Genomic DNA, 23,282 nt, shown 5'->3' with positions numbered 1-23,282 from the left:
TAAAATCTAGGAACATATTTAACAAGACAGATCCAGATCCAAATGAACGATTTTAAAAAAATTACCAAAAGGCAAAAACAAAAAGCTGGACAAAATAGATAGGAAAAGGTAATGTAAAGATATCTAGCCTTCTTAAATAGAGATTTAATTGAGTTCCCAAAAGGAAACCAAGCTCTTAATTTTAAAAATATTTTGCCATAGTTTAACATGGAAGGAAAGTGTGCAACAATTGCTATTTTTTTTCAGTTTAACGAGGGGGGAACTTTCTGCACCTGATACTAAAACTTAGCATAAAGCTATGGTGATCAGGACAGCATGGCTTTGCCACAGAGATAGATCAGTAAAAAATAACAGAAGTCCAGAAAATGTTCCAAGTGTGTATGAGAAGTTAATATTTGAAAATGGCATTTAAATTGGGAGAGTCAAGGATGGCTTATAATTAGTAGAGTTATCTGGTTGGAAAGAGTAATTATAACTGTATGAAAAAACAAATTCCAGATGGGTTAAAGAGCTAGGTATAAAATAGCCCTGCACTCACGATGGACGAAAGCCTAGGAGGATGTCTTTAACCTCAGTGTGCTGGTGCAGGACAGAGGGGAGGCTGCTCACATCTGGAAAACCATCCAGAAAGACTGATAGAACCGAGTCCTGTACATCAGGAAAATATGGATCTAAAGCACGAGGTGGCTTTCACTTGTCACATGGGTAAAGAATTGACTGAATACATCCAGAGTTGGTGAGGGCTCCCTCACCAACTCATCTACTGCCAATGTGTATGCTGCCACTGTATTTCTGGAAAGTAGACGGCCTCTATTAATACATGCACGCTGTATTCACATGCATGTATGTGCAAAGAACAGTCTAGAAGGATATATTCTAAACTGCTGACAGTGGGCTGCCCTTGAGGAGGGATCGGGAGGAAGCGGAGGGTCTGTGCAATATGTTACTGAACTTTAAAACAGAGCTGTGTTCGTGTGTTGTGTAATGAAAACACAACTGAAAAACGTGCATGCCCTTTGAGCTGGCAATTCCAGCTTTAGGATTTACAGTGGTGAACAAAGTCTGTTTTCCTGAAGCTTCCAGTCCAGTGCGGCGGGATCTATCAGACAGCGTAGTTACCAGCTGTGCCAGAGCACCACGAAGGAGAGGGAGCTAGGCAAGTTCGAAAGTGGAGTGGAACGGAGGAGAACCTGATTTGGGTGCATCCCAACTTCAGAGATGTTGGAGTGTGTGTGTCTTAGAGTCTTAGACTTCAAAGTATTTGACCTGAAAGTGGTAAAGACAGGCTTTCCTGAGGACGTTGTGCATCTGTTAAAAAGTGCAATGAGGTGCTGCCAACCTGCACCCCCAAGTGGCTGAATCATTTTGCATCCCACCCCCAGCAACAGAGATGCAAATGCTGCCACCCCTCCCCCGCCCCCCGCATTTGTCTTGTAGGTTTCAGTGCTGCTGGCAGGGAGAGCTATGGCTTTAACTTGCATTACTCTGATGACGAATGATGTTGAGCCTTTTATCGTGTGCTTATCAGCAATTTCCATCTCTTTTTATCATGTGCCTGTGCAAGACTTGTGCCCATTTTATGCTGGCCTGTCTTCTTAATAGTCTAGGGGGGTTCTTTATCTGTTCTGGCACCGAGTCCTGTAGTCTCGCCTTTGCACTCTGTGCGGGGTCATCTGATAAAAAGAAGTCCTCAGTTTTAAGATATACAAATTTATCTTTTCCTTTACGGATAACGCTTTTTGTGGCTTAATAAAAATTCCCCTACTCTTAGGTCATGAAGATATTCTCTTATATTGCCTTCTAGATCCACAGCTTTACTGTGTGTTTTCACATCTGGATCTGTCACCTACCTGGAAGTCCATTTGTTTATTTCTTGTTCCATTGTCACATTTCATTACTGCAGCGTGAGAGTAAGTGTTGATATTGGGAAGGTCAAGCCCTCCCACTGTCTTTAAGGGTCTTGGACATTTAAATTCACTTATATTTATAATCAATTTTAGAATTAACTTGTCAATTTTCACCAAAGTAAAGATTGGGATTTGACTATGATTGCTTTAAATCTATGGATTAATTTGGTGACAACTGGTATGTTTACTAACTTTTCCAACAAAAATGATGAATTTCCTTACTTGTTTAGATCTCTAAAAATTTTTCCCCTTGATTTTGAATTTGTTTTCTGTACAGAAATATTGTACATATTTTGTTAGTATCCCTGGGTATCTGATTTTTTGATGCTATTATAAATATTTTGTTTCTTTTGTTACTTGCTAGTATACAGAAATACAGTTGATTCTTGATTATTGACTCTGTATCCAGCAATCTAAGCCCACTTATTCTGATAATTTATCTGTAGATTGTTGAATTTTTTATTCACATGAATATTCTCTATGTGTAATGGATTGTCTTCCTTTTGAAGCCTTACGTGTGTGTGTGTGTGTGTGTGTGTGTGTGTGTGTGTGTGTGTGTGTATGTATGTGTGTGTATGTGTGTTTTGCTGTCCTGCACTGGCCGGGACCCCCCAGAACAGTGCTGGAAAGAAGTGCTGACAGTGGCAGCCTTACCTTTCTCCTAGTCTCAAAAGTCACGCTCTCAACATTCTGCCTTAAAAGAAAAAAATAGATAAGGGGCGCCTGGGTGGCTCAGTGGGTTAAGCGTCTGACTTCAGCTCAGGTCACAATCTCACAGTCTGTGAGTTCAAGCCCTGTGTTGGGCTCTGTGCTGACAGCTCAGAGCCTGGAGTCTGCTTCTGATTCTATGTCTCCCTCTCTCTCTGCCCCTCCCTCCCCTGCTCATACTCTGTGTGTGTGTCTCTCTCAAAAGTAAATAAATATTTAAAAAACCCTAAAAACAATTACTAAAAAATAAAAAAGCTTTTTCAGATTAAGGAAGTACCCTTTTATTTCTAATTTGCTAGGAGTTAAAAAAAATTGTGCATGGATTTTGAACTTTACTAAATTACTTTCATGTATCTACTGAGAAAATTATGATTTATTTTGTTAATGTTGATTTTTCAAATATTAAAGTGACTTCTCCTGGAATAAACCCATCTTGGTCATGATGTGTTCTTTTTATGTATCACTAGATTTGGCTAGTGTCTTATTTAGGAGTTTTTACATCTGTGTTCGTGAGTGAAGTCTGAAATTTTCATTCTTGTTATGGTTTTGGTATCAGAGTTATGTTGGCCTCATCACAAGAGTTGGGAAGTGCTTCTCATTTTCTTTTCCTTCCTTCCTTCCTTCCTTCCTTCCTTCCTTCCTTCCTTCCTTCCTTCCTTCCTTCCTTCCTTCCTTCCTCCCTTCCTCCCTCCCTCCCTCCCTCCCTCCTCCCCTCCCCTCCCCTCCCCTCCCGTCTCCTCTCTTCTTTTCTTTTTTTTTTAAGTGTTGTATAAGATTAAGAGTCATTTCTTACATGCACCTGAGAGAAGTATGTTAAACCCTCTCACCAAGGGGCACCTGAGTGGCTTAATCAGTGAAATGTCTGACTCTTGATTTCGGTTCAGGTCATGATCTCACACTTCGGTTCATGGGATCAAGCCCCATATTCAGGCTGTCAGTGCCTCTCACCAGGATCACAGATTTGTCTGTTTGATCTTGTAGTTCTGCTGGCTTTTGCTTTAAATATTTTGAGGCTATGTAATTAGATGCATACAGATTTAAACACTAAGTCTTTTGTTTGAATGTACTTCATATATTCTCAGCTGTGTCTTTGTAACTCTAGTAATGCCTTTTGCTTTAAAGTCTACTTCTGATATTGATAGGGCCATGCTAACTTTTTGGGGGACTGTATTTGTGGAATGTATCTTTCCCCAGTTTTTACATATATATAGATATATACATATCTGTCTAAATGTATATATATGTATATAATTTTTAAAAAATTTTATTTGAGAGAGAGTGAGCGTGAGCTGGGTAGGGTCAGAGAGAGAGAATCCCACACAGGCTCTGCACTGTCAACCAAAGCCTGATGCGGGGCTCAAACTCATGCACTGTGAGATCATGACCTGAGCTGAAATCAAGAGTTGGATGCTTAACCAAGCCACCCAGGTGCCCCTTTACTTTTTTTTTTTTTTTTTTAAGTTTATTTGAGAGAGCACATGCGCACATGTATGAGTGGGCGAGGGGCAGGGGGAGGGAGGGAGGGAGCAAGAGGGAGGGAAGGAATCCTAAGCAGGCTCTGTACTGTCAGCACAGAGCCTGATGCAGGGCTTGAACTCACAAACTGAGATCATGCCCTGAGCCGACTGAGCCACCCAGATGCCCCTCCCTCCAATTTTTACTTTCAACCTTTCTGTATCTTTATATTTTGGACAGATACATCTTGTTAACAGCATGTACATTAAAAAAAAATAATAGTCTGATGGCCTGTCTTTCAATGGGAGAATTTAGTCCATTTAGTGGTTTTTTTTTTTTTTTTTTTTAAGATTTTAAAGTAATCTCTATACCCAACGCGGGGCTCGAAATCACAGCCCTGAGACCAAGAGTCCCAGGCTCCACCGACTGAGCCTGCCGGGTGCCTCTATTTAATGTAGTTAAAAAGTGGGTTTGAATCCGCATCTTGTTTGCTTTCTACTGGTCCCACCTGTGTTCTGCTTCCTGCCTCCTCCTGGATAGGCCATTGTTGTTTTTCCCATCCCTTCCCATCAGCCTGGCAACGAGACATCCTTTCACGGTTTCTTTCTGTGGATCCCTAGAAGTCACAGGTGGCACTCCAGACTTCTCGAAGTCAAGTGTTTTATTTATTTATTTTTATTTATTAAAAAAAATTTTTTTTTCTTAAGTTTATTTGTTTTTGAGACAGAGAGAGACAGAGCATGATCAGGGGAGGGTCAGAGAGAGAGGGAGACACAGAATCGGAAGCAGGCTCCAGGCTCTGAGCCATCAGCCCAGAGCCCGACGTGGGGCTCAAACTCACGGACCATGAGATCGTGACCTGAGCTGAAGTCGGAGGCTTAACCAACTGAGCCACCCAGGCACCCCTCGAAGTCAAGTGTTTTAGTATCTTCTTCCTAGACAATCTAAGAAGCAATTCAAGAATACCTCCATGCATCCCCTTCCTGGGCCCCATGCCCCTGCTCCCTCTGTTGATTCTTGATCTTTTAACCCCAAAGACACTATTTATACAGTTAATGCTCATTAAGGTTTATCTACGTGTCAACTGGTTTTTGTTGATTCCCTCTCGCATGTCAGACCTTCCATATTGGGGTCATCTTCCTTCTGCCCGAAAACACTGTTTTGCCTTTGCTTGGTGTAAGTCTGAGGATGAAGCCTGGTTTCGGCTGACACTCTCTCGGTTTCTACCTTCACTCTTGAAAGGGATTTTGAGTGGAGAGAGCAGTGTGGGTGGGTGGGTGGTTTCTTTCAGCATTTGAAGATCTCATCCCATCGACTTCTGTCCCAGCTGCTTCTGCTGAGGAGTCTAACTGCTGTACCTTTGAAGCCAATGTGTCCTTTTTTTCACTTCTCTGCTTAACGTGTTCGTGGTTTTTTTTTTTTGTTTTTTTGTTTTTTTTTTTTTTTGTCTTTAGTTTTCAGAAGTTGAACCACGCTGTGCTTAGAGATCTCTTTTTAAATTATCCTGCTTGGGATAAAGCTTCTTCGATCTAGGGCTTGATTTTTTTTCAGTCAAGGACCAATCAGGAGACGTAAACGATGGAGTAATTTGAAGAGAGAAAGATTAATATAAAGAACTATTACCGATGATGGGAGAGAGCTGTGAAGGTAGAAAGAGAATGCTGAAGTCACCCTCGGGCTGAAGGTGACCACCCAAGGAAGGCAAACCTAGAAGGGCCCAGTTCCCAAGGCTGGGATTCAGAAGTTCCCGGTGTGGCTGTAAAGAAACTCACTGTGTTGTGCAGACCAGAGCTGGGTCAGAGCTGGATGAGCAGGACTGACCCCTTGGAGGTACAGATGGGCCATGCTGGTAGGTGAGTGTGCATGTGGATCTGGGGGTGGGGAACTTACTTGCTGGCAGGGTGGCTCATTCCCCGAGATGTGCACGGTCCACGTCTGGGGGGCCACAGTGAGGTGCTTACCAAGCCAGGGCTGAGCTGCAAGCTTGCTGGGGGGCTGCAGGGTGTGGGTACCTGGCTGCATGTCTCCCCGGACACGCCTGTAGCAGCCACGTGGGCAGAGCAAGAACGACCCGAGCACCATGACCACAGCCCCCACCCCGGTCCTGCTGTGTCCCTCCAGGGCTCTCCACTGACAAAACACTGCTCACTACAGAACAGCAAGTAAAGGGTAGACCTGGGCATGAAAAGCAGGAAATTGAAAACTGGCACAATCCGTTTTGGAAATTGTGATTTTTTAAAAATAGCTTTGTTGAACTAGAATTTACAGATTGTAAGCTCATCCTGAGTGTGCAATTATTTTTAATAGTGTTACCATCATCACGATCCGGTTTTTAAACCAATCCCACACCCCAGAGACGCCTCGTGAGTTTGCTGTCCATCCCTTGGCACTCCCGGGCACCCACCGACTGGCTTTTGGTCTCTAGATGTGCCTTTTCTGCACATTTCATGTAAATGGCAGCATGTGAGATGCAGTCTTTTGCATCCGTTTTTGAGGTCCCTCCATGTTGTAGCATGGCAGGCCATTTTCTTATTAAACAGCGTCCCACTGTATGGAAATACCACGTTTGCTCATCCTCTTACGAGCTGGTGGACATTCAGAGGGTTTCCACTTTGGGCTGTTACGAACAATAATGCTGCTCTGTACACGGTCTCTGCTCTAACCTTCCTCCTGTTCTGGCGCTCGTTAACACCGTGACCTCGCAGGCCCAGGTCTTTTCCTACTTGTCGTGTTTGTCCTTTTCTCTCCTGATGCTTCATTCCACGACTGTAGCTCCTCCTCTGTCTCCAGGTCACTAATTCTGTTCGACATATTCATGGCGTTCTTCTCAGCAGTTAATGTTTATTTTGGTTTTGGATTTTCTGCTTGTCCTCTGTATTTTCCAGTCATTCACCTAAATTCTCAATCTCGCCTTACTCCTAGGATAGGCCAGGCACTGTGCTTCCAAAATCCCAGCCCCTGTGGGTCTTTTTCTGTTCATGCTTGTCTCTTTGGGTCCCTGGTTATTTCTTATTGTATATGAAAAACTAAGGAAATAATCTGAGGCCTAGGATGATGTTACCCTCCTCCAGTGAGGTTTTGTATGTGCTTCTGACAGGTGCCTGAGACACCAGCGGTCCACTTTGGGGATTGAGAGGACTGGAAGCAGGCTCCGTCCCCAGGAGGACCCGTATGTACTTGTCTCCCTTCCACCTGGAGGGTGCTTCCTTGGGGTCTTAACTCTAGGCATGGTGAGTTCTGGACTTTTATTTTAAATTCCCGTTTGTCAGAAGTGCCACAGAGCTTGTCAGCCATCTCTTCTGGAACTGGCCGGCACCTTGAACTGTGTGGTCCCACATGTCAGACTGACCCCTCCCTGGGTTACTATCTCCCCTGAATCCCAGCCCAGTAATGCATCAGCTGCTTGCTTTCTGATGAATTCAGGCAGTGATTAAAAATATTTTGTACAGCTTTTCTAGCAGGATGGCTGGTCTGAATTACTGAGTCTGCCATTACCAGAAGTAGAAAATTTTATACGTTTTTAGAATAGACTTATTAAGGACCACATGACATCCCTGTGGTCTTTTTTCCGGAATACTTTTGAATGTATGCATTAACTGAGGAATAATTGACATCTTTAAGAAAGCCAATCTTTCTGTCCGTGAAATTTGTGTATCTCTCAATTTATTAAAGTCTTCATATTTTAAATAAAATCTTATTTTTTAAATTTATGTAGGGAGGTATAATTGAGACACAGCATTATATTTCTGGTGTACGAGGTAAGGATTCAATATATGATACTGTGAGATGATCACAGTAAGCCTAGTTAACATCATTACTATATAGTTATGAATGTTTTTCCTTGTGACCATGACTTTTAAGATCTATCGTCAGCAACTTTGAAGTATGCAACACAGTGTTGACTGCAGTCACCATGCTGTATGTTACAGCCCCAAGACTTATAAGCAGAGGTTTGTACCTTTTGACCCCTTCACCCACTCCTCCTACCCTCCACTCCCTGCCTCTGGCAGCCACCAGAACATGCAGTGAACGTGGGGACACATGTATCTTTTCGAATTAGTGTTTTTGTTTCTTTGGACAAATATCCGTAAGTGGAATTTCTGGATCATGTGGTAATTCTATTGTTTTATTTTTTTAATGTTTATTCATTTTTTGAGAGAGTGTGAGCGGGGGAGGGGCAGAGTGCGAGGGAGACCCAGAATCCGAAGCGGGCTCCAGGCTCCAAGCTGTCAGCACAGAGCCCAGTGCGGGGCTTGAACTCACGAACCGCGAGATCATGACCTGAGCTGAAGTCAGACGCCTAACTGACTGAGTGCTTAACTTATCTGGGTGCCCCGTGGTAGTTCTATTTTTAATATTTTGGGAACCTCCGTGCTGTTTTCCATAGTGGTTACGCCAGTTTACATTCCCATCAGGACACGAGGGTTCCCTTTTCTCCACATCCTCACTAACACTTATGCCTTGTATTCGGTACTAGCCACCCTAATGGGTGTGAGGCAGTATCTCACTGCAGTTTTGATTTGTATTTCCCTGATGATGAGTGATTCGGAGCATCTTTTCATGTGCCTGTTGACCATTTGTAGGTCTTCTTTTTAAAAAAAATTTTTTAAACGTTTATTTTTGACAGAGAAAGACAGAACATGAATGGGGGAGGGGACGGTCAGAGAGAGAGAGAGAGGGAGACACAGAATCTGAAGCAAGCTCCAGGCTCTGAGCTGTCAGCACAGAGCCCAACACAGGGCTCGAACTCACAGACCGTGAGATCATGACCTGAGCCGAACTTGGATGCTCAACCGACTGAGCCACCCAGGTTCCCCCATTTGTAGGTCTTCTTTAGAAAAATGTCTCTTCAGATCCTCTGCCCATTTTTTAAATCACATGGTTTTTTGCTAGTAAGTTGTAGGGGTTCTTTATATATCTTGGATATTAGTCCCTTATCAGGTACGATTTGCAAGCGTTTTCTCCCATTCAGTTGTCTTTCACCTTGTCGATGTTTCTTTGGCTGTGTAGCAGCGTTTTTAGTTTGGTATAGTTCTGCTTGCTCATTTGTACTTTTTGTTGCTTTTGCTTTTCGTGTTAAATCCAAAACGTCATTGCCAAGACTGATGTCAAGGAGCTTTCTGCCTGTATTTTCCTCTAGAAGTTTTATGGTTTCAGGTCGTAGTTCAGGTCTTTAGTCCACTTTGAGTTAATTCTTGTGTATGGTGTAAGATAGTGGACACTTTGTTCTTTGGCACGTGGCTGTTCAGTTTTGCCAACGCCATTTATTAAAGAGGCTCTCATTTCTCCTTTGTATATTCTTGGCTCCTCTGCTATAAATCAGTTGACCATATATGCACGAGTTTATTTATTTCTGGGCTGTTTCATTGATTTTTGTATCTTTGTTTTAAATTACAATCTCTTTGATATGGTATAAAATCAGGGAGTGGGATGCTTTGTTCTTTCTCAAGATTGCTTTGGCTATTCGGGGTATTTCGTGGTTCCATACATGTTTGAGGATCTCTTTATTTCTGTTGAAAATGGCATTGGGATTTTGAGAGGGACTGCACTGAATCTGTACATTGCTTTGGGTAGTACATTTTGGCAGTATTCTTGTGACCCATGGCCATGGGATAGCTTTCCATTTATTTGTGTCTTCAATTTCTTTTATTAATGTCTTCTCATTTTCAGTGTACAGGTCTTTCGCTTTCTTGGTTAAATTTATTTTTAGATATTCTTTTTGATGCAATTATGTTATTTTCTTAATGTCTCTAATAGCTCATTATTAGTGGATAGAAATGCAATGGATTTTTGTTTATTGATTTTGTACCCTGCAATTTCAATGAATTCATTCATTAGTCTTAAGGTTTTTTTGTGGAGTTTTTAGAGTTTTCTGTATATAATCTGAGGGGCAAATGATATATTCTATATATACAGATACATTCTGTATATAACATCATCTGTGTATAATATCATCTGATTTTGGCTCAGGTCATGATCTCACAGTTCATGAGTTTGAGCCCTGCATCAGGCTCTGTGCTGATAGCTCAGAGCCTGGAGCCTGCTTTGGATTTTGTGTCTCCCTTTCTCTCTGCCCCTCCCCTGCTCATGCTGTGTCTCTCAAAAGTAAATAAACATTAAAAAGGAAAAAAAATATATATCCTGTCATCTGCAAATAGTTTTACTTCTTCTTTTTCAATGGGGATGCCTTTTATTTATTTATTTTTTTTTGTCTAATTGTTGTGGCTAGGACTTCCAATACTATTATGAGTAAAAGTGTTGAGAGTGGGCATCCTTGACTTGTTCCTGATCATAGAGGAAAAGCTTTCAACTTTTCACCAGTGAGTATGATGCTAGCTGTGGGCTTGTCGTATATGGTGGTCTTTATTATGCTGAGGTGTATTCCCTCTGTACCCACTTTTGTTGAGAGTTTTTATCATAAATGGACGTTGAATTTTGTCAAATACTTTTTCTGCATCTATTGAGATGAGTTTAGGATTTCTTCCCTCTATTTTGTTAACGTAGGGAGTGTATCCCATTGATTTTTGTGTATACTGAATCATCCCTGGAATCTCATTCCACTTGGGTCATGGCGCATGATCCTTTTAATATATTGCTGAATTTGGTTTGCTAACATTCTATTGAGGAGGTTTGCATCTATGTGGATCAGGGCCATTGGCCTGTGGTTTTCCTGTGGCACCCTGGCCTGGTTTTGGTCGCAGGGTAAGGCTGGCCTCACAAAAGGAATGTGGAAGTCTTCCCTCCTCTTCTATTTTTTGAAAGCATTTGAGATGAATTGGTGTTCATTCTTGGAATGCTAGGTGGAATTCACCAGTGAAGCCATCTGGTTCTGGACTTTCGTTTGTTGGGAGGTTTTTTTTTTTTTTAGTTTATTTTGAGAGCGAGAGAGTGTGTGCGTGTGCGAGTGAGGGAGGGGCAGAGAGAGAGAATCCCAGGCAGGCTCCACACTGTCAGTACAGAACCTGACATGGGGCTCGGACTCATGAACTGTGAGATCATGACCTGAGCTGAGATCGAGAGTCAGACACTTAACTGACTCAGCCATCCAGGTGTTCCTATTGGGAAGTTTTTGGTGAATGAACTGACCTTACCATTTTGAGAGAGAGAGCACAAGTGGGGTGGGGCACAGAGAGAGGGAGCGAGAATCCCAAGCAGGCTCCATTCTGTCAGCGTGAAGCCTGATGTGGGGCTTGATCCCACAAATAGTGAGATCAAGACTCTGACCTGAAATCAAGAGTCCAACGCTTAACTGACTGAGCCACCCAGGTGCCCCTGTTCTTATTTTCTACACCTGCATGATTTTGTCTTGGTAGGTTATATATTTCTAGGAATTTATTCACCTCTTCTAGACTGTCAAATTGTTGGCATATGGGTGTTCTTGGTTGTCTTTATGACCCTCTGATTCTGTGGTATCGGTTATAACATCAATTTTTAAGCTCTGCACCCAGTGTGGGGCTTGAACTGATCATCCCAAGGTCAAGAGTTGCCTGCCCTACCCACTGAGCCAGCCACCCCTCGCCTTTTTTAGCTGTAACATTTTCATTAGATTGAGTACTCTGTTGGTGAGTCTATTTTGTTCATCTTTTCAAAGGACCAGCTCTTCGTTTCATTCATCTTTCCTGTTATCTTTTTAGTTTCAATTTTATGTATTTCTGATCGTTTCCTTCCTTCTCCTAACTTTGGGTTTCGTTTGTTCTTTTTTCTAGCTCCTTGACGGTAAAGCCGGGTTGTTTTAATCTCTACCTGTCACCTCCCCTCTCAGAACCGCATCTGCTGTGCCGCACACGTTTGGCATGCTGTATTTCTGTTTTCATTTCTTCAAGGTATTTTCGGATTTTTCCTTGGAACCAGTGGTCGTGCAGTAGTAATGTGTTGTTTACTCTTGGCAGAACGCTTTTCCAGTTTTCTTTTTGTAACTGATTTCTAGTCGGATTCTGGTCAGAAAAGATGCTTGACAGGATTTCAATCTTAAATTCATTAAGGCTTGTTTTGTGGCCTAACCTCTATGTTCCTTCCACGAGAGCTTGAAATGGTGTATTGTTGCTTTTGGATGGCACGTTGGATTTAAGTCCATCTGGTCTCCTGTGTCCTTTAAGGCTGATGGCCCCTTGTTGGTTTTCTATTTGGATGATTTGTCCGTTGATGCGAGTGGGGCACTTAAATCCTGTATTATTCTATTGCTGTCCCTCCCCCCCTTTAGGTCTGTTAATACTTGCTTTATATATACGTGTCCTTTGTTGGGACAAAGGTCCTTTGAAGTACCTAGTACCTTAAAGACTTGTGATAGTAGCATAAATGGGATCTTTTAAGAATTGTTTTTTAATTACTGACTGTATACAGGAACATATTCAATCTTTTATCTGACTGTATAGCTAACTATCTTGGTAGATTCTTTAAGTTTTTAAAAAATTTTTTAATATTTTTTTTTTTGAGAGAGAGACAGAGCACGAGAAGGGGAGGGGCAGAGAGAGAGAGAGAGACACACAGAATCTGAAACAGGCTCCAGGCTCTGAGCTGTCAGCACAGAACCCGACACAGGGCTTGAACTCTGGAATGGAGAGCTCATGACCTAGACCGAAGTCGGACACTGAACCGACTGAGCCACCCAGATGCCCCATTTCTTTTTTTGCTTTTTTAAAGTAGGCTCTATGTCCAATGTGGGGCTTGAACTCACAACCCTGAGATGAAGAGTCGCATGTTCTACCGACTGAGCCAGCCAGGCCGCCCGGTAGATTTGCTTAGTAATCCCTTATTTTTCTTTTCCAGTGGCATTCACTAGGATCTCCAGTACAAGTAGACAACGTGGCGGTAGGATTCTTCCCTCGTTCTGATTTTAAAGGAGCTGCTCTGAGTATTCCAACATTAAGTATAATGTTTGCATGGGATTTTGGAAGGTAACTTTTACCAGATTAAGAAAGGTTTTGATTTCTAAGAGTTTTAAACAAAATTTATGGGTGTTGCATTTCTAACAAAGGTCCTAATGACGACTGAGGGGATTATATGGCGTTCTTCCTTTGTTAGCGTGTTTCATTCAGGAGTGGCCAGGCCGTGTCATGAGACCTTACGAACCTTGAAATCTCAGAGGCTTAGCACAAGTTCGTTTTTTCTTCATGTCAGGTCTAGTGGGGGCGGCCCCGGTCTGGTTTCCCTTGGAAACTTGGAACTCTGCCATCTTGTGCCAGGAATCTAAGGGTGTCACGGTGAGGAAAGAGCGGGCATGAAGGTGGCACCCATGCTGTGCCCGGCCCACGGGGACACACGTCTGGCTCTGAGGGGCCTGCCTGCGAGGGGCTGGGAAGCAGAGTGTTCCCCTGCGCCCGGGAAGGAGAGGCGGCCAGATGGGAGCACCCGAAGAAGGCATCTAGTGCACGAGGTCTAGTCTGTTCACCGGCGTATGGGCATTCTGTCCCTGCACCCAAGGGAGAGTGCTGATTTTTACACACTGTTGGCTTGGGGTTGCCAAGATTATTTTAGAAGTATCGTGCAAGTATTTGCCTGTAGTTTTTTTTGGACGGTTGTCTTGGGTTTGATGTCAAGACTGTATTCTACTCAGAACGAGTTGAGAAGTGTTTCCCCTTCTGTTCTCTGGGGTGTGCAGGTAAGCCTGAAGCTATTTGTTTGGCACGAATCACCTGTTAAGCCTGTCTGGACTTGATGTCTGTGAGTGGATTTCAAACCAGATTCAATTTCTTTAATGTCAAGAGCCTCTTCCTCAGGGCTGTCATCATGGCCCGAATACTTCACTTGTGGGGATTTTCAGTTAAGAGGACTGAATGAAGGGGTCTGCAGAGTGCTTGGTCTGCAGGATCTACATGTATGCAAGTGATGAGGGAGGTGGCAGCTTGCCAGACCTCTTCCAGGTCCTACCTCGCTGGGCTCTCACCTTATGAGGTGGAAGATGACAATACCTCCACTGTCGGCTGCAGAAACCAGGAAGTGGAGAAGGGACCGCTTACCTAAGGTCTCTGGGCTTATCAGCTGCGGAACCAGGACGGGAGAGAACAGTGCGAGGCCATTGCACCCACAGAAGACCGGCCCTGCGCATGGACCTACGGTCTGAACGGGGGTGGGGGCAGCTAGGGGAGGGTCCTTCTCAGGTCATCTGAGCATCCTGAGTTGCTGGGCCAGACATGCAGATTCCCAGGCCCCTCTGGGGGTGTCAGTGGAGCCCAGGCATTTAACCAGAATGGGCGGCACCAGCCAGGCCTTGCAGCTCTGGTCGGCAGGCTCAGTGCACCCATCTGCACCTGGCCCGTTACCTGCCAGTCACCTGCAGGGAGGGTGGGGCCAGGCCAGGCTGGTTCTTGGTATTGTCGGCTAGTGGAGGACTCAGGACCTCTCTTCTTTCTCGTGGGCAGGACAGTGAAGGGGGCTGACACACAGGCTGGGAAGAAGTCCCATGGCTCACTTTATAAATGGAGGAGACCTAGCCCACCTCAGATAGAAAAGACCGGAACTTACCGGGCTGTTTCCAAGCCCATGTGTGCTGCCTTGTGAGTAGCAGGCGGATGGAATCTTGCAGAGGGTGCACCTTCAGAGACCAGCTTTAGGGGCTTTGGAAAGTAGCCCTAGGTACCTCTGTGCCCTCTGAACTCGACCTTGGAAATTTCAGTTTTTTTAGGATGCTGGGTTTGAGGGAGCAGTGTAGGGCTTGTGCATTAATCTGCTTCTGGAGCCCCAGGCCTAGGAGGGAAAATCCCAGATAGGGGCTGGTGACCTCTATCCCCCCCTGCCAAAACCACCTGGCCCCAGCGCACGGGTCCCAGGACTGGGTTGTTACTGCATCCTGCCGGAGGCCCCGCCTGTGTGGAGGCAGCTCGGACTGTCGCTGGGACGCTTTCGTGTTTATTTTCCTCGCATATAAAAGTTACAGGTTTGAAATGTCTGCAGGAAGATGCTGCTATCAGCCAGGTTAGTGGGGGATATATATATCTTACAACGAACGTCGCGGGGGCGTGTGTGGAGGCGCTTCTGGAGAGCTGGGTTCGTGCTGACCTGGCATGTGCCTGCCCTGCCGCTGGCCCCAGCCCCACCTGCAGGTGAGAATGACTTTTCCTCCCGAGGCAGAAAGTCACGGGCAGGCTGCGGTGACGGCACAGGGTCTGCAGCTCCCAGAGCCCTGAGGGCGCCTCAGCGAGGCACGGGGTGGGAAGCCCGTCAGCCAATAAGTTAAGCACATGTTGCCCCTGAGGTCCTCACACAGGGTCGCCCTGACACACGGGCCCCTCGTCCCCGCCACGCTGCCTCCCCCTGCCTGGCCGGTCGCCAGACCCTGACCATGGACACCCACCTGACCACGTGTGTGGTGGAGACACGGCGGCCCCTGTGCGTGCACACGACAGCATCCAGCGGAGCTGGGGTGGAGGGAGGCGTGACGGGAAGGGAGAGGACAAGACTGCGGCGAGAGGTTCCAAGTGGGAAGCAAGCCCACCCTCAGCACTGAACCACACACTTCAAACAAGAAAGTGACACGTTCCGGCCTGTGGCCGCAAGATCGCCACCAGAGGGGCGTCACTGGCATTTCACAGATGTTCCCCCCTCCACATACAGGACCACAAACAAGTGAAGGGAGCTGTTCGAAACCCATGAGGGACTCAAAGGGACTGGTCGTTTAGGAAGTTAGATCCCGGCATTTGCTTGACCAAGTCCTGAGCCCAGGAGAAGCGAGCGCTCAGCCACAGACCAGGACACGAGAGGCGTGGGGGCAGCCGCCCGGCCCCTCTGTGTGCGGAGAGCTCCCTGCCTCGGACCGTCAACCTCAGCAGCGAGAGGGGTTTCCAACAAGGAAGACGCTCTGCCAGAGGAGAAAGCAAGCCTGCCCCGGGTAGACACTGCCGTAGCCAGGCCGGGCCCTGTCCTCTCAGGGTGGAGCAGCCCTGGCTCCACCCGATGGAGGCAGGTAGGAGGGGAGCCCACGGGGCAGGGGGGACAGGAGATGGAGTTTAAGGCACACAGCAAGTGACAGAGGAGGGGGCCGCGGGCCTTCCCCAGGACAGAAACACCCCTCCGCTCTCCACATTCACTCCCCCGGGAGCTCCCGGCCCCAGCTCAGATAAAACAGAAGTCCTCCTTTGCTCCTCCCTCTGCCCACCCCCCAGAGCGCTAGGTGACAGGGGCGATGAAGGGACAGACGGGGGACCACCGTGAGGGCCAGTACCGTGATGGGAGCACCAGCTCTGGGCCTGCTGAAAGGCCACCTGCCGGAAGAACCTTTTGGGGCCACGTACGAAGTTAAAAAGCAGGGCGGGGGAAGTGGAAGGAGCCTTCCCGGGTCTTCTCTGCTCTCTGCCCACCGACCTTCATTCCAGGTCACTGGGAGTCCAGCCCCCCCCCTGCCTTGCAAGGGTCCTCTACCTGTGTGTCACGTCAGCAGATCCAGGACCCAGGGGGGGGCGAAGAGGCCACCATCCCCGCCCCCACCCTGTCTGCTGACATCCCTGTGCTGTTGCCAGGCGGGGGAGGGGTGCGGAGGGGGACACAGAAGTGAAAGCAGAAACCAACACCACGGGGTTCACAAATCGGGAACGAGACCCGCCTGCTGGCTCCACTGCGGGCCTGGCGTCTGCTCCCGCGGGGCTGGGAGGCTGCCGGGGCTCCCACCCGTCACAGCCGAGGGCTGGCTGGGCCTCGGGGCCAGGACGCGTGCAGCCTGCCCGGGGACAGGTCCAACGTCCCTCCCGGTCTCGGAGCCGCCCTCGGGGCCCCTCTCGAGCCGTGTTCTCCTCGCTCACGCCACCAGCTTCTAGGTTTTCTCCTCCCGGTCTGTTTTTCTCCTCGTTATATTCCTGGGCTTGATCTTCAGAGACAGTTCCCACAGCGCCTCCTCCGCCAGGTGGTCGCTGAAGTCATTGAAGAAGTTGATGATGTCATCGTTTCTCCGGATGTCGTAGTGCCTGGGGGGGGGGGGGGGGAAGGGCGCCAGTCAGAGCCGGTGGGGGCCGCGCGCACCGTCCGCCCCCAAGCAGGCCCCAGGAGGACACCCCGCTCCTTGGGACACCCCCCCCCCGCCAACTGCTCTGGAGCCGCCTCCTACGTGCCGTGCAGGGAACAAGCAGGCCACCATCTCCGTGCGTGCTGAGCCTCACGGCCCGGCGGTCCCCTCCCCTCTGCCCGGCGGCGGTACTCACGCTTGCTGGAAGCATCGCATGCTGTCCAGGATGTTGAACTGCTGCCACCGTTTGGAAAAGTTCACCTTCCCGTCGATATAGTCTGGGTTTCCCAGGTGAACAAAGGTGAGGTCCTGCAGGATAAGCCCCCTGGGAGGAGGGAGAGGCCCTGTCACCGCCCTGGACGGCAGTCGGGGCCCGCCCGGGCCCGTGGGCTGCGCCCGGGCAGCGTGTCTGGGAGTGTCCGCCTCTTCCAGCGGGAAGTCCCGACCTCCGAGCTGTGGGTCCCCGGGAAAGCCAGCTCAGGTGCTGGACAAGCCTCGTTACGTCAACAAACGAACGGGAAAAACATAACAAAGAGAGGCTCTCCAGGCCTCCCTCCCCACCGAGTCTCGGGTTTGCTTAACAGGTGAAGGAACATGCTTCTGACTACAGAGGGCACAAAGCCACGAGGTGAGCGATGGGGCACAGATGACGCCCTCGCAGGAGCCCAGCCGGCCACCCCAACGGGAAAGCACGGTGGCAGCCGGTGAGGGCAGAAAGGCGAGTCAGCAAAGGGAGGGTCAGTGGCCGCAAGATCTGGATCTCCGAGCGTGAGGGCCCTGAGGGCAGCCCCAGCCCCGGGACCCCACTGAGCCTTCTACCCCTCTCTCCGAGACTCCCAAGGTGTCCCAGCTTATTAAGGGCTCTGCTAACAAACCGGTCCCACTTTGATTTTTTCCGCTATTTCCCAGAAGATGCCTCTCCCCCAAAGCCCCGCTGAGTCCATTCCGTACGCACACTTGGGGAAACCCTCTCTGAGCTGCTTTACGTGGAGTGCTCTCGGGGCCCTCAGCTTACTGTAACGTGCAGCCAAGGGTGACGACCCCTCCCTGAGGTGGGGGTGGGGCGGAGAGAAGTGGGACGGGGAGATGGGAGAGGTGCAAACCCTTTTTAAAAAATATTTTTTGCATTTATTTTTGAGAGAGAGAGAGAGAGAGCACAACCGGGGGAGGGGCAGAGCGAGAGGGAGACACAGAATCCCAAGCAGACTCCAGGCTCTGAGCTGTGAGCACAGAGCCCGACGCGGGGCTTGAGCTCACGAGCCGTGAGATGGACTGAGCCACCCAGGCGCCCCTGGTTTTAAAGTTAGAAGTAGAACTGTCTGGGTTGGAAACCCTTAAGGGAAGGTCTCTCTGAGGCAGCGGGGGCTCTACTCACAGGTACGGGATGCAGGGGGGCTCCACCTCGGAGAGGGCGGCCCGGTAGGCGCGGAAGGAGGACGAGCTGTCGATCAGTGTGCAGTACTCGGCCAGGCCCTGGGCAGGCGGGACAGTGTGTGAGGGCGGGGACGCCAGCCCCTCCTCCCTGCCCGGCACCCCAGAGCCACGGCTGAGCGCCCGGGGGCCCAAGTGGGCTTCTTCTGAAGCACACTGCGACCTGCGTCGTGCCCCGAGCCTGCCTCTGCTCCTCCCTGCACTCGAGGCAGCGACCTCCCCGAGCTGCCCTTTCGGCACGCAGGGTGGGGTTCTTGCCAGTCTCACCCCCAGCTTGTCTCTTCCCCCGATGTTTCACCTCCTCGGGAACCTCCTACGTGTTCCTGGAGCAGCTGTTGTGACCGTCCCACACTTCTCCGTACGATACTGTCTTACAATACTGTCCCCTTGTGTCACCCCTTGAGATGACAGCTGAGTGGCCCAGCTGACACCCAGCCCCTAGGGGCTTTGCCCCTCTTAAGGAACCTCTCGACACAAGGATAAAGGTCCAGGTCCTTGCCCGACTCCTCCCTGCAAGGCCCTCATGGTCCAGAGCAGGGCCCCTCCCCAGCCCCTGTCCTGCTGCTTGAAGGTGCCTAACTCCCAGCGTGTGCCCTCCCGTCCCCTCTGACAGGAATTCCCAGGATTTCCTTCTTCCCAGGAAACTCTTCCTACTTGGGTCTTGGTGTGATGGACGCTTCCTCAGGGGGCCTCCCCGTCCCCAGGCCAGACCTCCCCACCCTCCCCCTGGGGCACCTGCCCTAAAGAAACCATCCAATACATCTCTAGCCTGTTCACAGTATGTCCGCGGTGACCAGTGTGGCCCCCAGCCCAGAGCAGCCCCTCCAGGAGCACGGGTGGATGGGAGGAAGGAACAGGTGAAGCCGGGACCCCGATACGGGCCTGCAGCCCAGGTGGCAGGACCCTGTGAGGGGACAACCCCAGCACCAACCGCGAAGATCGGAGATGAGCCACGGAGAACCCAGGTTGGGGGTGCGGAGCAGACATCTGTGTGCCTGCTGCCACGGCTGGCTCACCGGGGGCCAGGCAGACCCTCCCTCCCCCGCAGCCACTCACCTCCGAGGTCTGTTTCTGCCACTCCAGCCTGCGGATGGGCGCCGAGTCCAGTGCCGAGAGGATGGCCAGGTAGGAGTTAAAGTTGTTCAGCTTCCGCAGGTGCTGCGGAGGGAGGGGAGGCCGTGAGGCGGGCCCGGGGCCGCTGGGCAGGGCCCAGAGGAGCAGACTCTGGGCGGGGCGCCTGCGGTTACCTTCATGATCTTGATGAACTTCAACAGCAGCCGCTCCCTGTCCTGGGCTTTTTCTTGTAACATGATTATTGAGCGGACCCTGCGTGAATCAGAGAGAGAGAGACCACTGAGCTGAACAGTCTCCTCCCAGACCCCCAGGTGGTCCTGGTGGAGAGGGATGTGGATGCCTGCACTGCGTGCCCAGGGCTTTCGAGGCGCCAAGCACAGGCCCCCGTCTCCGCTCTCCAGGAGCTCACGGCATCGCAGGGATAGTCAGGAGGCCACACACCAAGACGGGGTCCTCCAGATGGAGGCGCGGGAGCATCGAAGGAGAGAGTTCCTGATGAGCACGGGCCGGGGCACCACTGGGGCTGGCAGTGCTCCTCAGGTGGCCTCCGGACTAGCCCAGGGGACGAGTGAGCACGTGGGGGACGAGGCCGCCTTGAGGACCAGCAAAAGGCCAGCCTTGCATGAGGACGTCACAGGGGCCACAGCAGCCACTCGAGGAAGAGCCACCCCTGCTTCGTCTTAGGCGCCTGCCCTGAGCACACCCTGAGGACCGTGGCTCTGAAGGGCCCCGCCTGCACCTCCTCCTTGGAACCCCTGAGGACGCCCCACGGAGGCTTGCTACAGTTGAGCTGAGGAGAAAAACCAGCAAAGTGGGAGGTGACCCACGTTCTCTCCAAAAGGCAGTCCCCAGAGCCTTTTAACAACTAGATGCTCTGTCGGTGGCAGCGGTGGATGGGGTGTGGCCGGGGCCAGGTGCAGGCCGCATGGCTGCCACGCTCTGAACATCTTCCGTCCGATGCCGAGAGGCCATGGGCGCCTTTGAGTCACATCTAGAAAAGCTAACAGTTCTGTTACACACTACAGTGCAAACACTTCGGACCTCATTCTGTGCCAAGAATTCAGGGCTTAAAGTATAAACAGAGCACCCTCCTTAGCTGTTCTCTTTCAGGCAGAGGCCGGGTGAAGTTCAGCCTTGAGGCTGCCTGGGGGCTGGCAGTGACCAGAGCCGGTCGGCACACTGAACTCCCCTGTCGCCACCCAGGGCAGACATTACCAATCGATCCTGGCACTCCCCAATCTCAGCCAGCCCCCCAGGTGGCCCCTTCCAACATGCAAGACCCGCCCTGCCCTGGCCCTGCTCTTTTCCTGCAGTGCCCAATTAATGCCCAGGGCCTTGGAAGAAGCTGGGAGGGATGGAGGGGGCACCTCCTCCTTGCCCTCAGAGCGCTCTGTGGGGGACGGCGTGGGAACCCGCTCAGATGCGCCTTACCAGTAAGACATGTTGTTGAAGTGCTCCGTGAACTGGGTCAAGTTGGGGCTTTTCTCCTCATTCTGCTCCTTGGCCCAAAGCAAAACCTCAGGAATCTGAAAAAGGAAGTAGACTGGATGGAACTGGAGCCCTCGGGCTTCTCTGTGATGGGCCGTTTCTCCTGTCTGGGGACAAGCAGTGGCTGCTTGCCCAGGGCAACAGACAGCCTTATCCCCAGTCCCCAGCCCTGCTCGATGCCATACCTCTATTTTATAAAAGAGCTCAGCGTCCAGCAGGGTCAGCTGCTCAGCTATCTCATGGCTGTGGAAGTCGTGTAACGTCCCCGGCCTAGAAGACAGAGGCGAGATGAGCAGTCGGGACGGGACGGCAGGAGCTGGGTGGGCCTTGTACTGCGGCCTCAGAGCCGGGGAGTGGGGTGCAGAGGGAGCAGCTGCCCCTAAGCCCGGCCTCGCAGGAGGATGGCAGCCACAGAGCTGACAGGCAGCGGGACGGGGCCACACTGCACTCAGGCCGGAGACCCTGGTGCTCTGCTAGGTGGGTAGCCCCACTGCCAGGGCCCAGTGGGAGCAGAGATGGCACCACAGGGCTGAAGGCCGAAACACCGACAGGAAGTGACACATCAACAAACATCTGTGGCTGGGGCACAGGTGACAGACTGGAGAATGTTCAGGACGGTGGGGATGGGGGGGGGGGGCGGGCAGGCAAGAGCTCGCGGCTGCCACATTAGTGCCGAGAAGACAAGAGCTGACCACGGCCCAGAATGCATTCGCCTGTCTCCTGTCCCAGGAGGCGCCCCCGTCCTGGCTCCTCACTTCCTCGCCAAACGGGGACTCATCACACATCATGACCCCGGAGAAGAGGCCTAGCCCCTGAGGAACCCACTGGACCGTCCACTGGGCTGAACCTCGTGGCAGGGCCCGGGCAGAGCCAGGACGTGAGGCTGGGGAGGTACGCCGAGGGCAACGGAACGGAGAGGCTGCGATCGGGGGGCAACTCTGCCAGAGGAAGGAGCTGGAGAAGCCACGGCTGGACGCTCACCTGGCGGCCACCCCCCTGGCTGCCAGGGGCTGGTCGGAGTTGGCACACCTGAGCAGCTTCTTCTGGTCCACCTTGTCCAGGATGTTCTTCCGGAGCACGCGCGCCAGGCTGAGCTCCCCGTTGCACACCAAGCGAAAGACCAGTTCCATCAACAGCTTCAAGATCTCTTCTGTCAACTCCACTAGGCTAGAGGGCCGAGGGCCATGCGGTGAGGGACAAGGACCCAGCATAGGAAGAGGATGCCGCCGCCGGGCCCACATCCACCTCACAAACCCAAGGGTCACGTGACAGCGACCAGCAACACTGGGGATGGTCCCACTGGTGACACTTAGCGGTCGTGCCCTCCACAAGTGCCTGCTGGCACCGGATGAACACCAGGTCCCTGTTAGTGCTTGGGCTATGGAGACATTAGCATGTAAATCCCACCCCAGAGGAAGTTCCCGTTCCCATCCAGGTGACAGTCACTAAGTGGTCCCGGCCCCTCAGACCAGCCGCCTTGCCTGTAGGACACTCCTGCACCCTCTCTGCATGGCACTTCCCGAGCACAGTGGCCCGAAGGCTGTGCAGTCATGGACTAAGGCCTCCCTCCCGCAGCAGGGAAATGCCTTGAAGGCAGGGGCCCTGCGGTTTCTTCCCCGCAGGTCTCCAGACCTAGGAAAGGGACCGGCCGGATGGGTACTTGTTAAGTGAATGGTGACGGCGAGTGCTGACTTGGGGGGACGTGGGGGACTGAGGAGAGCAGACGGGGCCTCCACTACTGCTGGGGGCTGAGGGCACAGGTGCCACAGACCAGGCCTCATGCTCCTGTGCCCTACGCGAGGGACGCCCGGCCAAGTCTGGGTGGGAGGGCCATTCTCCCCAAGGGATCTTGTTAAAGTGGGTGGGAGAAGCTGGTGGCATGTGATGGGATGGATGGCCCCTTCTCCCCCTGCAGCCCTGGCGGGTGGCGGGGTTGGGGGGATCCCGGGATGCCCGAGGGCTCCCCACCTGCCTCCCTGCCATCTCACGGGCAGATGCACTCACCAGAGCTCATCCACCACCCGCACCAGCACGAAGAACGTGTTCTTGCTCACGCGTTTCTTGAACGTGTCGGCGAAGGGAGAGAACTTCTCGTACGTGGAGTGTGGGTTAAAGAAAGGCATTCTTACACAGGCAGGGATGGTGTGGTGGTGGGGGGAGGGCTGCCTCCCCCAGCTGCCACGTACAGAGAGCTTACAGTGCACAGGAGCCCTGGTCCCCTGGAAGCCACTCCCCTGCTCCTCGAGGCCAAGCTTCCTGCAGGGCTCACCGAACCGCTGCAGGCTGCC

At 50.7% G+C, this 23,282-nt stretch overlaps 1 protein-coding gene and 1 long non-coding RNA gene across 19 annotated transcripts in view; one reads left to right on the top strand and one right to left on the bottom strand.

Annotated features, from left to right (window-relative positions):
- Positions 1 to 208: 208 nt before the first annotated feature.
- Positions 209 to 23,282, top strand: part of LOC128312079 (uncharacterized) — a 53,337-nt gene continuing 30,263 nt past the window's right edge. Inside the window, exon 1 of the long non-coding RNA XR_008290882.1 lies at positions 209 to 1,328. This is a non-coding gene — a long non-coding RNA (uncharacterized LOC128312079). The remainder of the gene's footprint in view (positions 1,329 to 23,282) is intronic.
- The window catches only part of RAPGEF1 (Rap guanine nucleotide exchange factor 1), a 130,515-nt gene continuing 123,651 nt past the window's right edge, over positions 16,419 to 23,282 (bottom strand). For all 18 annotated transcript variants that reach the window (XM_053204468.1, XM_053204469.1, XM_053204471.1 and 15 more), the window contains 9 exons: positions 22,999 to 23,091; positions 21,976 to 22,161; positions 21,180 to 21,264; positions 20,938 to 21,032; positions 19,680 to 19,758; positions 19,489 to 19,590; positions 18,377 to 18,474; positions 17,198 to 17,326; positions 16,419 to 16,963 (listed from right to left, as the gene is read on the bottom strand). In XM_053204468.1, the coding sequence (XP_053060443.1) occupies positions 16,813 to 16,963; positions 17,198 to 17,326; positions 18,377 to 18,474; positions 19,489 to 19,590; positions 19,680 to 19,758; positions 20,938 to 21,032; positions 21,180 to 21,264; positions 21,976 to 22,161; positions 22,999 to 23,091 (1,018 nt within the window). In that variant the 3' untranslated portion in view covers positions 16,419 to 16,812. The remainder of the gene's footprint in view (positions 16,964 to 17,197; positions 17,327 to 18,376; positions 18,475 to 19,488; positions 19,591 to 19,679; positions 19,759 to 20,937; positions 21,033 to 21,179; positions 21,265 to 21,975; positions 22,162 to 22,998; positions 23,092 to 23,282) is intronic.

The sequence above is a fragment of the Acinonyx jubatus genome, chromosome D4 (assembly GCF_027475565.1).
Source record: "Acinonyx jubatus isolate Ajub_Pintada_27869175 chromosome D4, VMU_Ajub_asm_v1.0, whole genome shotgun sequence".
In the NCBI taxonomy this organism is placed as follows: domain Eukaryota; kingdom Metazoa; phylum Chordata; class Mammalia; order Carnivora; family Felidae; genus Acinonyx; species Acinonyx jubatus.
The sequence above is the reverse complement of the archived record's forward strand: the minus strand, read 5'-3'. Positions and strand labels throughout refer to the sequence as shown.